This window comes from Prionailurus viverrinus, chromosome A2 (assembly GCF_022837055.1).
Source record: "Prionailurus viverrinus isolate Anna chromosome A2, UM_Priviv_1.0, whole genome shotgun sequence".
NCBI classification, from domain to species: Eukaryota; Metazoa; Chordata; class Mammalia; order Carnivora; family Felidae; genus Prionailurus; species Prionailurus viverrinus.
The window spans coordinates 4,807,769-4,825,839 of NC_062562.1; the positions used below are offsets into that span (position 1 = coordinate 4,807,769).

At 53.8% G+C, this 18,071-nt stretch overlaps 1 protein-coding gene across 1 annotated transcript in view; it reads left to right on the plus strand.

Moving 5' to 3' along the window:
• Positions 1 to 12,779, plus strand: part of ELAVL1 (ELAV like RNA binding protein 1) — a 39,312-nt gene extending 26,533 nt beyond the window's left edge. The window contains exons 4-6 of the mRNA XM_047842969.1: positions 3,395 to 3,548; positions 8,210 to 8,435; positions 11,174 to 12,779. Of these exons, the coding sequence (XP_047698925.1) occupies positions 3,395 to 3,548; positions 8,210 to 8,435; positions 11,174 to 11,498 (705 nt within the window). The 3' untranslated portion in view covers positions 11,499 to 12,779. The remainder of the gene's footprint in view (positions 1 to 3,394; positions 3,549 to 8,209; positions 8,436 to 11,173) is intronic.
• The last annotated feature ends 5,292 nt before the right edge of the window (positions 12,780 to 18,071 follow it).

Below are 18,071 nucleotides of genomic sequence, written 5' to 3' on the forward strand. Positions count from 1 at the left end.
TGAGTGTGGCACAGCACTGATATTGTGTGATTCACGTGACCGGTACCTGTCAAGGGCCTGTAATGGGCCAGGTCCTTCCATACCTTGTCTCTGTTTTCCTCACCCCAGCCTGGGAGAGATGATCCCCAATTTAGGGTTGAAGAAGCTGATGTGTAGACTTGTGACAGGTCTCCCAAGGTCACACAGGTAGAGCGGGGCAAAGTCAGGGTTTGAAACGAGTGCTGTGGCTCTGGGCACTTACCACCCCTTCCTGGCAGCTTCCCCAGCCCAACGTGGGAGGTGAACACCAGGAACCAGAACAGTGTAGCTTGGATTAGCCGCAAACAGAGCCCAGGAGCCTGCGGTGCAGTTAGGCGGGCGTTATTAATAATAACAGCAATTGCTTTTATTCCCTCGTTCAGCATTTAGTCGCTGAATGCCTACTGTCCACCTGCATCTGTTCTAGGTGCTGGTGATACAGCAGCAAAGACAAAAGTTGTGCCCTCATCGAGTGTTCTACACAGCTAAATAAGTGAAACATATAGGATGTCAGACCAAGATAAATGCCATGGGGAACATTTACATGGAGGCGGCAGTGGTGGAGGGGGCTGGGCACTGCTTGTGGGTGGGGGTTTCCGGGGCAAATCAGGTGGTCAGGCAAGTGGGTTTGTTTCTTAGGACCGCCATAACAAAGCACCACAAATGGTCTTGGGGGGTGGGGATGTTAACAGGGATTTGTCCTCACAGCTCTGGAGGCCATACGTCCGAGACCAAGGTGTGTGGCCAGGTTAGTTCCTTCTGCGGCCATGAGGGAGAGTCTGTCTCGGGCTCTCCCCTGGCCTGGGGGTCGCTGGCCACTCTGGCGGTCCTAGGCTCATGGAAGCATCACCTGGGCCGCTGCCTGCGTCTTCACTTGGCGTTCTCCCTGTGCGCACCTTTGTCCAAATTCCCCCTTTTTCTGAGGGCACAGTTACTGGATTTGAGGCCCACCCTGCTCCGGTGTGACCTCATGTTCATGAGTTACATCTGTGACAACTCTTTCCTAATAGGGCCTCGTTCTGCTGTACGGGGTGGGATTAGGACTGTGACATATGAATTTGTTGGGGGACAGCCCTTTATAGGAAGGTTTCGTGAGCACATGCCAGGAGAAGACCTGCCTGGGGCAGAGGAGCAGGTGATGCCGAGACCCCGTGTCATGGAGTCTCTGGGCGCCAGGTGCTCCAGTGCAGTCTTCTTGGAGGCTGACCTGACTCTGAACTTGATAGTGGCCGGAGAGGGAGGGAAAGCTGCGGTGGTGGTCAGGGGCCTCGAAGAACCTGTTGTCAGAAGCACATTCGGCTGTAGAAGGCGTTTTTCTCTCTGGGGCTTCATCGAGGGATGATCATGGTCAGTACCAGCCTCTGCACTGCTTCTCCAGTGCCAGGGTCTTGGTTTGAGGATGCTCTTTCCCACAGTGTCCTTCAGTAAAGGCCAAGGGCAGACCCCAGATGTAGCCCCATCCAGACAGATCTGCAGAGGGCCAGACAGGATGGTCGTGGGAGACCTGGCCTCCCCCTTTGGCCGCTGACTGGGGCCTTTGGTGAAATGGGACAGCCAAAAATTGCAGCCACGTCCTCTGGCAAGATTTTGAATGGGGGTGTTCTGTGGGCTGGTGATGCAGACCTGGAGAGTTGAGGCCCAGATGTGAGAGTTGACACCCTTCTTTGGAAGTTGAGGAGCGTGACCAAGCCCTAACTGGACTGGTCAGCCACCTGCCGCTTTGGAGGGTGCTGGGGAGAGCCCGCAGGCCAAGGTGGCCTCTTTATCTCAGGGGACATTGCCATATCTGCCCCACTTGCTTGGAGGCCGCCTGCCCCCAACAGGACCTGGTGCTCTGGGGCATCTTCCCGATCAGATCAGGGCCACTTCTGTTCTACTCTCTGACGTTCAATCTCCATGATCCTCGGCACCTCTCTGGGGGAACCTGGGCTCTGACCACACCACATAATTTCTCATTCGTTCTCTGTCTCCTGCTGGACCACATTCTGCTCTGCTGGCAAAGGTTGTGTCTGTTGTCGCCTCTTAGGGAATGTCATAGATTTGGACTCAGAAGCACGTGAATGCCGGGGCCGGGGTGGGGTGGGGGGCAGTGTGTTCCTGCCCACGTGTTTGGTACTGAGGGGCCACACTTCTGCCCCTTCTGGCAGGCCTGAGCATTGCAGTGAGAACACACCTGTTGTCTGTGACCTTGTGCTGCCTGGTGACGCCTGAGAGGTCGTGTCAGTTCCTGGGTTATGGTCTCAGGCTCTTGGTCTCCTGAGCTTGTGACTCTCAGAGAGAGCATTATTGTGCATAGGTTCCAGTCCCCAACCCTTCCAGAGGATGACTCCCTGCCTCCGCCCTTCTTATTTCCCAGCCTCCTGACTCAGATCTGACTCCATTGGGTGTCATTGAGCCCTGTCCCTTCAGGCCACACAGGGGCCTTGTCCCAGCTGCTCCTTCCCAGCAGGGGTGTGGCCTTTGTCCCATCCCCCCTTTTTTTGTTGTTTTTTCAGAGAGAGAGGGCCCAAGTGCCCCTGTGCGAGTGGGGGGAGGGGCAGAGGGAGGGAGAATCTTAAGCAGGCTCCAGGCCCAGCTCAGAGCCGAGAGAGCTCGATCTCATTCATGCCTGTGAGATCATGATCTGAGCTGAAATCAACTTAACCAACTGAGCCACCCAGGCGCCCCTCCCATCCCTGCTGGCCTGCACGGTCCATGGCCATCCACAGCCATCACACTGACCTGGGAAGGCACCAAGGCCTATCTTGCCATCAGCCCCTGAAGCCTCCCGCGTCTAGTGCACACACCTACCGTCTTATCTGAGTGGCTGCAGAAGTTCCTTGCAGGGTTTATTCGGTTTTGCAGAACAAAACCCCAAAAAGTATGGAGTCATTTAACGTCAAACACTGAGTGTTAGACTGAGGGCTCCCCAGCACCCCAGGGTCCCCCGTGGGCTCCATTGGTAGGTTTGCCTGTTGGCAGGTGGTGTCGCTGCGCCCCGCCCCCCCCCCCAGCAGCACCCAGCTCCCTTGCCTGCTGCCCTTTGGGCTCTTCACTGTCCAGAGAAGGGAGAGGCCACAGTAGGAGAGACGGCTGTGGTTGAGTCCTGGCCCTGTCTGCAGCCACCCGTGGGCCCTCAGTCTCTCAGCTTTGAAACTAAGACTATGTCTGCCTCATTGTGGGGCGTGAAGTCCAGGTGAGAAAATGCTACGGGGTGTCCATCTGGCTCGTGGCTTGGCCCGCGTGAGCTCTCACGCATGCTGCCGCAGATGGTGAGTGTTGGAATGATTTCTCACCAGAAGGGTGTCTTTTTCTCGCCCCCCAAGTCTAACCCCGTCTCCCTCGATGCTTTGGCCACACACCTGCCCTAACCCCAGAAAGTGGTTTTGTTTTCAAGGTGTCGTATGCCCGCCCGAGCTCAGAGGTCATCAAAGACGCCAACCTGTACATCAGTGGCCTCCCAAGGACCATGACCCAAAAGGATGTGGAGGATATGTTCTCTCGGTTCGGGCGAATCATCAACTCCCGGGTCCTCGTGGATCAGACCACAGGTACGGTGGGTGGCCCAGATGTGGGTGAGGTTTTCCTCCAGACGGACTCCAGAGTTTCCAGGAAGACAAATCACTGCTTGATTCTCAGCGTCAGTAGTTCTTCCACCAGGGAGCACAGAATCAGAATGAGGAGACACTGACTTTTGTTTTACGAGTCCGGGGACGGAGGATGCAGTTTGATGCATTTTATGGTGAAAACACCAAGAGATCCTGGCACCTTTCCTCAAGCACCCAGATGGCCCAGCCTGGCCTGTGAACGGGCGGAAAGGCCACCAGTCAGCCGTTCGCGGCAGCTCTTAGGCACTCGGGGTGCGGTGTGGGACAGTCTTCGCTCATGACCCAGAGTCCCTACTTTTCACTGGCCCGAAGCCACAGGTAGCTGCTTCTGAGGAGCTGTTGTCGTCTCCATGATTTGGATGTCCCCCTCGGGTAGCCCATTCAAAGCTCAGAGAGCTCAAGGCAGTAAATTCCCCTCACTGACCAGCCTGGCCACTTCGCCAGCCCCTGTCAGGTCACCTCAGCCCAGTACATTAGCAGCCTGGGCTCTGGACCTTGCACGAGGCCATCAGACACAGCCGAGCGGAGGCCCCTCACCTGCCCCCGGGAGAGCCCCGCGCAGGAGGCTGGTGCCAGTCCTGACCGTGCAGCCTGCCCACCCCACTGGCCTGGGCACTGGGGTCAGGACATCCGCTGTCAAGCCCCGTGCCTGTCTCTGGGGAGAGGTGAGCTTGGGCCACACCTGCTGTAGGACTCCTCTGTTCTGCCCCAACCAGGAGTGGGAATCTGTTGACAAACCGCTCACGGAGCTCAGAGAGGCCGTTAGAATGATCTGCGTTTGATGTTCATGTTCTTCCATGTCCCCGCCCCCCTTGGCTGTGATGTGAAAACAAACACTGGGTAGTTTGGTCCCAGGGAGTCATAACTGTGAGGTGACCCCCTTCCAAGAGGCCAGCGGCGCCCCTAGGAGGCTGCAAAGCAGATCCCAGAGAGCAGGTGGGCTGGGCCCTCCTGGCCTGTGACAGATGGGGGTGGAGATGCACACACATCGTCCTTGTCCCTCCGAGCTGTGTGCTTTGGGGTGGACAGCCTCACTACTCGCCCTCCCTTCTCCACCCCTCCTCTGGAAGCTGAGCTCCGCATATGCTGGCCCTGCTGCCCAGGCTGCAGTCCTGAGGCATAAGCAGCTCGAGTCCCCGGAGGCCTGAGCGGAAGGGGAGCCTTCTGGAGTGTGGTCCACAGGTGCAGCTCGCCGGGTAGCCCCGTGCCTAGTGCAGATGCCCACTCTGACACCAGGCTCTGCCGGAGGGACAAGGACCACACCGCGGCCTCTGTTCTGCAGCTGTGCTCTGGGGCGGGGAGAGGGGTGAGGGCGAGGATCCTGTTTACTTGGTGTCAACCCCTTTGGTCCACACCAGGACAGTTTCCTGGGGTCCCTGAAGCCCCCCGTACTCACCTTCAAGTGCCAATTGAGAAGGAACAATGCAGTGGGCTAGTCAGTGTATGTGTTTGTCCTCAGCCCCATCTGCATAGGAGCACCTGTGTGGGCTGCCTGGGGACCCGGATGGTATGACCACGCTGGGCCACATTCTGTTTCCATCGCCCTCCTTTTCTACCTGTCATACATACCGCTTTGCCTCTACTTGTCTCTGTCCAGCCCAGCATGACTGAGTGGAGCTGGCTGTCTCCAGGAACACCCCCACCCCGGACATCTAGCTTTCCCCAGTGGCTCTCACCACCCTGAGGGAGGTCACTTATGCAGACAGTTCCCCTCAGCCATTTGTGGGGCATTTGGTCTCCTTTCCCTCTGTAGGGCTGGTGTCTCTTAGACACCAGGATTGCCCCCCGGGCTCAGCCATGAACTCAGAGTGGCGTCCATGGGCGCTTCATGCTCTCTCAGGCGTCCCACCAGCCTCTGCTGAACAGCAGAGGGACTGTCTTCAGAATCTTTGTGAGGGCCAGAAGGAGGGGAGATGTGAGGGAGTCCCTGGGGCTCCCTGTCCAGGCCTGGGGTGTTGAATTGGGGAGTTAGAACGGTGGACCCCCAGGACTGTGGACTTCATTCTGTCCTCTGCTCCAGAGGGGGCCACCAGCGGGGCTTCTCTGCTGGGACCCAAGGAGTCCCAGGGGACGAGGGCAGAGACTGGCAATGCTGGCGGGTGTGCGGGTCCAGTTTGCTTCCATATGATGTGCCTTGTAGCATTAAAGGGATGGGGCATCGCTCTTGGAAAAACTTAATGGCTGACAGAACTTAATTTTTAAATTTTGTTTTCTTACCTGTTTTAATTGTGAACCTTATAGGTTACTCATCTGGAGATCATGCCATTGATTGACCTCCACTCTTGATTCTAAAAACAGTAGAGGGGAAAAAAACAGCACCACAGGCCCCCTTCAAAGGGTGTCTGCTCATCAGATCATTTAGTGAACATGTTCTCCCTCACGCTGACATTTTCTCTCTTGGGTTGTCTTCGTTTCACTTGGGCGGTTTCCATTTGAAAGTCATTTTACAAAACCAAACAGGGAAACCACACGGCACACACACTTTTCCTCTGTTCCATCTCAAGGTCCTTATCACTAGGATGGAACCTTCTCCCCGAGGGCAGCTTCCTGCCAGAGCCAGCCAGAGACAGCTGTCAGTGTTTTGCCTGAAGTTAAATACCCGTTCAGGCGTCTGTCTGTCAAAGGTGCCATTCATGCTGTTCAAGAGTAAATAAAAACGGTGTGTGTTGAGTGTGTGTTTTTAGGTGTTCCTTCTGAACTGAAATTGAAAATGAGTTGAGGCTCTAGAATTTTCTTGGCACACGTGTGAATTGTCAGGTTGGATCTCATGAATTCAATGAGTGTCTTTAGTGAATTTTAAATTTATATATATTTAAATGATCGTGGAGCCCAGATGGAGGCAGCCTTGAAGCCACTGGGGGCAGCTGTGTGCCCTCCCAGGGCACTGTACTGGGGGGAGACCAGGAGGGCAGGTTCCCAGTTGGGTGAGCTGGGATACGTGCTTTTGGACTCACCATGGAGTGTCCACTGTGCGTTACAGTTGTAGACAGAGATTCCTTGGCCCGAGGCTCCCTGACTGCTGTCTACTTGCTTGAATGGGGCCCAGGCCCAGGAATGGGATTCTAGGTGCACAGTGGGCGGCCATGCCTCTCACCGTGACACTGGTCACTTCAGCATCCCACCTGGCATGCCTGAGCCTCTCTGTGCCCCTCTGTGGCCCTTGGGCCAGCTGGGGAGACCCACATTCTGTGCCCATCGTGGGGCACTTGGTGGGACTCTGGGAAGGGGTAAAGAAAGGTGTGGGAGATGAAGCTGCTTGGAGGGGGGGGGCATCTGGTGTGCTCACTTAGCTGGTGACCCCCCAGATCCTGGGCTGTCCTGCTTTGGTAATTGTCATGCACTGGGAGCCAAAGGCCTTTGTCTAGAGAAGGAAACGTGACCTCAAGCAGGCTATAACTGGCAGTCCGGATGAGAATGTGCAGGATAGGGCTGTCTGCTACAGTCCCCCCACCAGGGCACATCCAGGACTTGCCCTCGGCTGTCACCTCTCCACTGCATTTTGATCTTCCCACCTGACCCCTGTTCTTCCCAGGAGAAGGAGCCAGGCCTCTTCCCCAGCCCCACCCTGTTCGTCTAGTTCTGCAGGGGACAGTTGTCATCGTTCCTCCCAGGCCTAGAACATGGATGGATTAGGGTGGAGGATGGCCAAACCCCTCTTCTGCCCGGTTTGTGCGGGTCTCGAACCCATGCTGGGCTGGCCAGACCTTCAGCAGGGCCTTGGATCTCAGGCAGCCTGGTCCCGGTCCACATTCTTGCTCTGTCGAGGGATTGGGTTACAGCAGGGACCCAGGGCTTGACTGCAGGTGGCTCAGTCTATGAGGCAGCTGGACACCACGGCAGGGGGCCCCGGCCCTTCCCACTCGGGAACAAGGACAGGTTTGGTGTGGGCCCCAGGCAGGGAGTCTTAACCTGCGGGGAGTCTGCGGGCAGGTGGCAGCACCACTGTGTGCACCTGAGCAGTTTTCTGGGGGAGAGCGAGGGGCTTCACTCGATTCTAGGCAGTCCTAGGACATTAACAGTGGAACATCCCAAAGGTGAGTGAGGTGAGCGCAGGAGGAGGAGAGGGCTGTGGGCCGAGGCTTGTTCACTGGACTCTGTCCCCTCTGGGGATGGAAAAGGCTGAGTGAGCAGGGACTCCGTCAGGCTGGCCTGGGCGGGGACAGCCTACAAAGGCCTGGCTGGGCTACACGAGCCACCGTCACTCCTTGTTCACAGGGCAGGCCGCGGGGCCCCGGAGCACAGGGAGAACCCTGCAGACCCTACCTGGTGGGCGCTGAGAGCGATGGAGGGTGTCCTCTCCTCCAGCATGTTTTTTTTTGTAAGAGGCTGGGGTGTCTGTCTGGGACATCTGTCACCAGAATGTCTGTTGGCACTGAGGCTGTGTAGTTGCTGCTTCAACTCAGAAGGACGTCTGAAAGCTTAATCTTGCTGGTCATTGTTTTTTTTTTTTAAGTTCATTCGTTCATTTCCATGTGTAGGCTTCATTTTTGTTTGCCTCGTTACCTGATTTGAAACCATAGCTGACTGACTTCGCTTTTGCTTTTCAGTTTTAAAACTCCTTGTATTTTCTCCCCTAACTCCGTTTTTGTTGGTTTGTTAAAAAGGTTTGTCCAGAGGGGTTGCGTTTATCCGGTTTGACAAACGTTCGGAAGCAGAAGAGGCAATTACCAGTTTCAATGGTCATAAACCCCCAGGTTCCTCCGAGCCCATTACAGTGAAGTTTGCAGCCAACCCCAACCAGAACAAAAACATGGCGCTGCTCTCCCAGCTCTACCACTCGCCGGCCAGACGGTTCGGAGGCCCTGTTCACCACCAGGCGCAGAGATTCAGGTGGGTCGGGAGGCGGCGCTCTCATCAACCCAGCTCTTCCCACCGCGGGCCCGGCCGGGTCCACCGGCTGGTCAGAAAGCCGCGCCAGGAATCACTGTGTCTTCATGCCCCTGCCCCCATCAGAAGGTGTCTGTGTGAAAGGCATTTATGTCCATCCGAGCATTGCCTGAAGTGGAATCCAAAAGGTGGTTCCGTCTCCCCCCCCCCCCCCCCCCGCCCCCCGCCGGGGGCAGAGTACATAGCGCCCCAGGGCCCGGTGTTCAGTGGCCAGAGCTCGGGGCCATGAGTGTAGCAGCCAGAAGATGCAGCCTCGGGTGTGCATAGGGGAGAGCTGCCCTCCTCCTCGGCGCGCAGCCCCTGCTCCCAGCCCTCAGGTAGCCCTCTCACTCACCTACCTGGGCGCTCACCTGCATCTCTAAATATCACACGGCTTCTGTTTTAAAAGCCCTGTCCTGGAGGCGAAAGGTTTTTCTGACATTCCCTCGTCTTTCCAGACTGAAAATGACTCCAGTTGCCAGGCTCTAGGAGAACAGAGACGATGAGGGTCAGGAACTTGGGCTCCAAAATCGGGCGTGTTCCGCCTCACAAGCAGTGGCAGCCCCGATTTCCAGGCCACTTGGTTTTTGTTTTTGTCAAAACCTCCATCAGTGGCGTGAGGCATGTTAGGGATCTTTATCTCTGCGACTTTGCAGGTTTCCTATCTCTGTCTTGGAGAGATTGGGCAAAATCCTGCACAGAGGCCCCCTGGGGAGGCACTGTCTTCAGCGTCTAGCAACGCAGAGTTCTCAACTCGGCTCAGGTTCCAAAGCTAGCCTTCCCTCATTGGCTTTTCTAGTTTAAAGACAGAGACCGGGGAAGCGTCTTGGGATGCAAGTGAGGTAAATCCATGTTTGAAGGCCAGCTGACATAGTCTGTGTCACTGCTGGTCAGGCGGGACATGTGGATGGCAGCGTCCAGCAGGTTCCCAGTAACCAGACTGGACGAGCAGGGAAGAGGGTATGGGAGGAGGGGGGACTTTGGTCACAGGAAGGAGGAACAGAAAAGAAAGGGGACCAGAGCAGCCAACACTGCTGGCCAGGCAGGAAAGGGGTCTTGACAATTAGAGGCTCACCTCGAGGAGAGACAGAGGGAAGCAAGGATGGCAGGAAAGGTGTGAGGAAAGACTGGCCACTGGAAGGAGGACTAAGATGAGAGCAAGAGGGAGAGAGGCCCAGCCGAGGGGAGAGTGTGCAGTCTGCATCTCACAGCAGGAAAGACCCCCCCCCCCCCAAATACTCAAGAAGGGCTCAGGTCTCCTTTGTACATCAGAGAAAAGAATGGGAGGTAGGTTTCACTGCAGCCAGGATGAAAGAAATCAGCTCCAGTTAGCAGGGGAGAAACCAACTAACAATAATTAATAGGAATGAGAATCACGTCAATAGAAAATAGTAAGGTAAGACTTCAGGTTATTTTCAGTATAACAGGTACATGACGATTCGGGTTAGCTAGTTTAACTCGGACCCACATTTGGTTTTCCACAAAACTGGAGGGGGGGACAGGTCCGTTAAAGTCAGAACGTCTTTCCAGTTTTTATTGAAAACCAGCTTGGCTTAATGTCACACAGATACAAGGGTGCCTTTACCCACCCCCATCGGTGCCACTGTGGTCCCTGTTGAGTCGAGACCACTAACAAGCCACTGGAGTCATTGAACCAACTCCGATCTCCTGATGCAAGCTGTTTAAAATTCCTCCCGTACATTCAAAGCCATGGCCAGTGATGTGTCTTGATTCTTCCATACCTGCCTTGAAGAGATCCCCTGGATAAGTGGGCTGCACCTGGGGAGCTGGTCGGTCCGTCTTGTTGTTATGTCCGTCAAAAGAATGAATCTCTTGATGGCCCTTAAAAGCACCTGCTTACCCCTGGGTCAGCCCCACAGCGCGAAGCCTGGTTTTATTTTAGAGCAGGTCATGTTTCTTGTTTCTTGCACGGTGCGGCCCCCCAGACGCTCTGTCACGCTTGGGTAGTCTTAAGCCGATCCTAAGGCCATTACTTTTTAATTTCCGAAGCCTTTCAGAGGGCTGTGTGGCTTCAGTAACGATTTTGTCTTCTCCCTTAGTCCTACTGCAGTGGCCACACATTTGTAGAAGGCTTATTTTTTATGCAGCTGGAAGCGTTGCTTTGGAAAGAGGCCCACACTTTTGGTACAGCTTGGCAGACCTGCAGGCCGCAGGCATTGCTTCTGGGATGCCATGAGCCAGCAGCGGAAGGTCGCCTGGAGCTGTGGGAAGGAATTCCCTGTGCCCTGCGGTGGTCCTTCAAGGGGTGTGCTTGCCTGGGACCCTCCAGCAGGGGCAGCCAAGATAGAAAATTTGGAGAAAGAAAAGGAAAAAAATCCTGCCCCCCACTCCCTGATGTACACACATATGGAGGCATAGAGTATGAGGATCGAGCTTCCTCCAGGGAGGTCCGAGGGTGGAACAACACCCGAGAGGACGCGGAGAAGCTTCTGTCATTCAGCTAGGGAAGCCTGGGACTCCCCCCACCCCCACCCCCAGTGATGGAAGGTACTGGAGGGAACATGGCTCCCAGGGAAGCTGGTCGAGGCTCTGACCCTCTGGGCAACAAGTGTCTCTCCCCAGGGTCCACGGCCTGTAGTGCAGGGAGCCCCCTCCCCCCATGCTGAATTCCTGCCCGTGACGGATGGGGGCGCGCCGGCCTGCATGACCTTGACCTGCATGCTGTGCTCTCTGTTTGCTAGGTTCTCCCCTATGGGTGTAGATCACATGAGTGGGCTTTCTGGTGTCAATGTCCCGAGCAACGCGTCTTCGGGCTGGTGCATCTTCATCTACAACCTCGGGCAGGACGCCGATGAGGGGATCCTCTGGCAGATGTTTGGCCCCTTTGGGGCGGTCACCAATGTGAAAGTGATTCGCGACTTCAACACCAACAAGTGCAAAGGCTTTGGCTTTGTGACCATGACAAACTATGAAGAAGCCGCCATGGCCATAGCAAGTCTGAACGGCTACCGCCTGGGGGACAAAATCTTACAGGTTTCCTTCAAAACCAACAAGTCCCACAAATAACTCGCTCATGCTTTTTTTTTGTACGGAATAGATAATTAAGAGTGAAGAAGTTGAAACTTTTTTGTTAGTGTACAACTCATTTTGCGCCAATTTTCACAAGTGTTTGTCCTAGTCTAAATGAGAAGTGAAGAGGTTTTTATACTCGGGGATGCAACCGACATGTTCAAATGTTTGAAATCCCACAATGTTAGACCAATTTAAGTTTCTTAAGTTATTTCCTTTAAAATATATATTAAACAGAAATCTAAGTAGACTGCATTGACTCACCAGTCCCTCGGGACGGTGGTGAACCTGAAGCATGCTTTACCCTCTAAGACTGTCTAACACTCATTTCATTCGGTGTCTCCACAAACTGGATTTAAAAAAAAAACAAAAACAAAAAAAAAAAAACAGAAAAAGGAAAAAACAAAAAACAAACAAAAAAAAAAGACCTGACCTTTTAGTTCTAGTTTCCAGACTAAAGATGTTAGACAGATGCTGAGTGTGTGCTTTCCTCAGCCGCTTCACCATTTTTAAGCGATTTCTGCTTTTGGTTGACGGGAAATTGCTTTCCCGAGCAGGTGCCATCGCCACCTCCTGCTCCCTCAGCCCCGGGCCCTGCAGGGGTGCCCGCCGGGGGGGGGGGGGGCCGCCGCTGGGGAAGGGGGGCCGCACGTTGGGCCCTCCACGGAAGGACTCGAACAGGTCTCCTAAAGCCCAGGCGCCAGTGGGAACGGACCAAAGAGTTTCCGGGAAACTCCAGTATATTCCCCAGTCAGACCTAGCTCCCGGCACGCCCGAGGATGTGTTGCTACCCTGACATCCCGCATTTCTGTCCACACACGGCATGCACGGTGCCCCGCACATCGGACACCGGCGTTCCCCATCGTTTCGCCAGTCCCCCAGAGCATTTCACACGGCGCAGGTGCGGAAGACCGCTCCATATTTTATGACCCCAGAAACATTTGAGCATTGTATTTCTCGCATCCCTTCTCGTGACCGCTAGACTTTGTTTTGTTTTGTTTTGTTTTCTATTTTAGTCGGATTTTGTTTTGAAACTTTGCTTTCGTATGAACACTCAGCAGAAAAGTACTTACTTCTTGCCAGTTATCTATTAACAACAACGAGAGAAATACCCCTTTGATTTGTAGTTTTAAAGATTAACCCTCCCAAGTTCTCTTCATAACTGCCTTGACATTTTGGGTTGTTCTGTTCTGTTAATTTTCTTTTGCTTTTTTGTGTTTTTTGTTTGTTTTTACTTTTGCATTTAAGACCATTAAATTTGATTTTGTTTTGCTCGAATTTTGTTTTGTTTTTTATTTTACCTTTTCTTTCTTTTTGGCTAGGTAAGGTACAGATGGCCAGCATTCAGGGAGGATTTATAAGTCCTTAAGAAACAAAAACTTGCCTGGAGACCAAGCATTTGCACATCTGTGACGCAGGAGTGCACAGTCACAGATGGCACTTAGTTTTAAAACGGGGGAGCCGGTAGGGAGAGGCAGAGAGTGAGCCTGAGAAGGGGCAGGGCCAGATCTCCAGGCACCTCCGGAGTGTGAGCTGACTTTCATAACTGTCTGGTGTTTAGAGAGGACCAGAAACAGGGGAACTCAGTACCAGCAGTTTTTAGTCTCTACAAAAGGCTAAAAACGGGTACCAGTGGGCAGTTTTCGTTGATCGGTATCATGGAATTGCGGCATTATCTACCTATTTATCTACCTGCCTACCTACCTATTTATTTATTTATGTATGTATTTATTTATTTATTTATTAAGTGGAAAAAATTGGGCACAGCCTTCTCCAGAGCAGGTCAGTGTTCTGAGAAGCCCCCGGACAGTTTGAGGCTCCCCGTTTCCCTCAGACTCCGTTGAGGGCCTGCCGACCGCTTGCATCGTCCTCCCCAACTTGAGATGTTGCCGTGTTCTCTTCCCACAGAAGGGCCAAGTGCATACCTTGAGGCCTTCTCATGAGTTGGCCACGTGCCACGGAGGACCTCCCCCTGCCCCATCTCACCCCCAGCAGAAGTTTCCAGACCCTGAGTCAAAGCCAGCTTACGTGCCCCCTTCTGGAACCCAGAACCGAGGCCCGTTTGTCTGGATTTGACACAGAGTGGGTCCCCACTCTGTCCACCCCAGAGCGCCCTTCACCACAGACCGGGATGTTTTCCTGGAAGAATATGCCTTTCAGGTTGCGCTAGCCTTGGGCCAAGCATCTTCTCTGCGAAGGTGAGATTCCCAATTCCGAAAGTGACCCTTCGGTCTCTTCCTTGACACACATTCCTGCCTGCCCTCACTAGTGTTGGATTTCTTACTCAGATTCCCGTCGGAAGCGTAAACTGTGAAAGACAGTGGGCTCGAAGCCAGCACTGGCATTTCCCTCCCCTCCCTGTTATCTGGACCATATTGATTATTCTGATGTTGGCACTGAGGAGGAGGAGGAGGAGGAGGAGGAGGAGGTGGAGGAAATGAGCCTTTGAAAGCGGCCCAAGGGGTAAAATTGTCCTTTTACGTGGTCTCCACTCTTTAAACAGCCTTCTAGCTAAAACCCCAGTGCATTTCTTTGGGAGTGTTACTTTGCAAGTTGTGTGGAAGGATTTCACTTTTGACCTGTGACTTAACCCTGAAAAGCAATTGTCACTCCCATCGAGGTACCAGATGTTGGCCCTGTGTCCGAAAAGTCCCATTAGATCTTCCTCAGGCTTGTTTGCAAAAGGAAGATCCCATTTTTTTAAAAGTCGGGATCCAAAAGAAACTTTTTTAAAAAAATTTTTTACATAGATCTATCACATTTGTATTTCGCAAAATGAGTGCTCTCCTTTTATTTGGGAATTTTGATGAAAAAGAATAAAAAGTAGATGATGTTAATTTATCGAAAGTTTGGTTTGGTACACAAACACCAAAGAGGCTTTGATAGAATTTTCTTTTGGCCTGCGTAACTTCCCCTGATAGTTGTTTGCTGAGAAGCTCCCAGATTTGTGAACCTGGTTCCAGTTGAATTATTCATTTTTTACGCTCTGGCTCTGCCCTTCTTTAGTTTTTCATTGTAATATGCCAAGCTGTGGTTTTCTACGCTGGCTGTTCCTCTAGTCGCACGCCCTGTGACTGGGTTCCCCTTCCCCTTCCCCGCCCCCTGCCCCCCCCCCCCCCGACTGCCACCATCTTGCCAGAATAGCTGCAAGACGGGCTTTCTTGGCCTGTGGGCAGATGGTGCTGTGTGGGCTCCACCTTCTTTGTTCCCCGAAGGTGAGTCTTTTCCCTTTGCCAAGGGCAGCTGCCTTAACCTTTGAGAGTCTGCGCTTGGCGTTAGTGCTGGAAACCCAGCGCGCAGGGTCCGGACCGTGCTGCTGTAGGGAGCTCTCTGAGCTGGCAGCCGGGCAGGGGGCGGTCCCTGCTGGATCAGACAAGTCGATGAACCTGAAGACAGTTCCTGGCAATAACTTGTCCTGGTTTGCTCCCACACTAGGACTGTTGACCGACCCCCAAGTCTGCTGTCGGACTTGAAAATCAAAGTTAACGTCACCTAGCTGTTGTGTTTTCACATCTGATCCAGCCTGGCTTTATTTCTCTGTGCTTTTTGCAGCCTCCCTGGGTTGGATGAGAGAAAGAATAAGCTGCCAAAGGTCTATCTTCCCCAGCCCTCCCCCTGAAATCCTTCCCCCCTTCCCAGGACCTCTGGCACCTCTGGGACCTGAGGCAGCTCCTCAGGAAACACCTCCCGCTGCCCGTCAGATTCCCAGGCCCGGCCCCCAACTCAAGTCCCAAGTGCTTGCCGTTGAGTGGCATTGATAACTGACCCTCGCTTGCAATAGCCGTAGATAGACCCTGAATCCCGGACACCCGCCCTCCCCCCCACAGCCGCCCTGTAAGGTTCACATCTCCCAACCTTTTCATTTGCCTCTGACTTCTAATGATTGTATCGCATATTTTCCCACAGCCTTTTGGGGACATCGTTTTTCGTTTCCCGCTTGGTCATTACAAACAAACAAACAAAAAACCCAACAAGTTACTTGTAGGGCACCGCAGGGACCCAAGTTAGGCTCACGGATGGTTCGAGCAGCGGCTTTGCGAGGATTGTGTTGCATTCCGCCAGGAGACCAGGCTCGTCCGCTGGGCGGGGCCGCCTCTTTACCGTGTAACGTTGCGTTTACAGTGACTTGCTCTGGGGGGCGGGGTGCTTGACCAGCTGGCTCCCGTGTTGTGCAGTAGACGGGCAGACGTTTTGTATATTAGCGTGTTTTAAGTTATTGATTTGTTTTATATGAAATAATTTATTTTTCAGGTACCATCTTTCCTTTTAACTTTGTTTTTACATGGGTTTGTTTTCAATAAAGTATGACACTGCTGTCCAAAAGCCACCAATAAAACGAATCCCCTTGTGTTCTTTTGAGGAATGTTTATGTAACTAGCTCTTTTTTTTATTATTTTCAGGGAAAAACAAAAAACAAAAACAAAAACAAAGCCCTTCTCAGTTCTCCCTCTCCCCATTTGCCTTTTTATCCTTGTGAATAAATGTTCTTTAGTGTTCTAGGAGGAAAAAGCAAACCTAGATTTTGATAATCCAGAAGATTTCAGCTTAATAAGGAAGCTTTGAAAGAAGACCGTTTTTCAAAATTTTAGTGAAGTGTGACTATTTTCTGTCAACCGCTTTCTCGAAGAGAGTGACACTTTTGCACCATTTTCAGAGTTTTTATAGAGATGCCAAATTGATATATTTACATGTAATGGAAACATGAAAACGTTTTATTAAACAATTGTTCATAGCTGTGTAGACATTTTAATTCAGCTTCCAAAGCTCTCAAAGCGTATTTTTTGGAGTACGGAGCGATAATCGGGTTGGGGTGTTGCTTACGCTTCCCAGTGACTCGACTGTCCGAATACTTCGACCTTTCCGCAGGGATCAGGTTCGTGTTAAACACTGTATGTTAACCATGACTGGAATTCTGTGCTATTTTGGTAATAAACGAAGTGGGCTCGTTGAGACGTGGTGGTGTGGGGGTGATGGTGTGTGATCGTTAGCGGCCAAGCTGAGCGAGGCGCCGGCCGGGGCTGCGGGTGACTTCCTCCTGCCTAGGTGAGCGAGGGCGGCCTCCTGCCAGGCTGTCCCCTGTGTGCCAGGCCACAGAACCCTGGGGCAGCCCCGCCCCCCGGGGGGAGGGGAGAGGGGAAGGCCCCGGACTGTGTGACGACTGTGTGACGGGCTTTCCCCCACCACCCGCTGCCTCTGCCCGGGTGTGCCCCTTCCCTGGACGCACTCACCAGCCAGCCCCCTCCCCTGCGAGACCCGGGGCCTCTCTTCTCCAGCGCTTCTCTCAAAGGTTTGTGGGCCTCCTTGTGTTGTCCCTGGGCGTTGCCTGTCCATCCCCTCCCCGTGGCCCTGTGGCCATTCTGACACTAATCTCCTTTGGTGACGGGAGAGTGACTTTTAACTCCCCTGGAGGCACAGCAGAGCTCGAGGGCCTTAGGGTCAGAGTCTGCAGTCTGAATCCCGGTTCTGCCCACTCCCTGGTGTGCAGTGCAGACAAGCCACCGACTCTCTGGGTCTCCGTTGCCCCCTCTGTGAAATGGGGTCCGTAACGCCCACCCATCTTGCTCTTCTCCAGATGTGGCTAAGTGGTCCCGCGGGTGGCACTGTAGCAGGAGGTGGCTCCAAGGGTGTCCCTCGGTTACTCAGACCCAGCGGCCAGCCTGGGGCTCACAGCAGGAGCTCCTGGGGCTTCTGGGCAGCCTCTCGGGTGTGGGCCGTCCTGGTCACCAGGGAGGAGGGATCTGGGTATCAGCCCTTCCGCGTGTGTGGGACACAGGACTGGCCGGACCAGAGCGTGTGTCCACCTTCTCCAGAAGCTTCGTTTCAAAGCAGATTTGGCCTCAGCAGGTCTGGGGTGAATCGGAGCATCTGAATTTCTAATGAGCTCCCCACCCCCACCCTGCCCGCTGGTGATGCTCATGCTCCAGGGACCCACTTTGACAAGCAGAAGGTTTAAGAGGAGGCTGTGAGTGCCTTAGGGAAGCCTGCCAGCCCCCACCCCCACCTGTGGTGATGGCTTCCGCTTCCCCCTCACCCCAGAATGTGGGGCCCTGAGAGATGGAGCCCCGTGTGCAAAGTGGGGGAGCTCTCGCCACCAGACTCTCTCCTCTCGGGCTGCTTTCGTTTTTCTTTCCGTTCAAGGTTAAGGTGCTGAAAGCCTGCATCCCTTCATGTTTGAGGTTTGGGTCTTTTAGCTTATAGCCTCAGTAATATCTCTGCGCAGTTTAAAAGGATTTCCAGAAGAGAAGGGAGAAAATCAGCCCCCGGTGTTGTCTGGGAAACCACGGTTTGTGTTCAATGAGAAGAAGAGCCAAGTTGTGACGTGAGGGTGTCTTTTCCTGGGGGGTGGGGTACCGGGAACCGACCCCCAATCTTCTGCCACTGGCCTGGAGCCTCTGACCGGCGGCAGCCCCCGGCTTGGGAAGCCACGTGGGAGCCCTGCACCACAGGTAGCGCCGGCCTGGGAGCATTTCCCCCAAGTCCGCACCCTGCTTTCCCACGGCTGGGGCCTGGCAGACGCCAGGGAGAACCAGCCTGAAGATCCCCTGCCCGCGTGGGGGTGCCAAGAGCCGG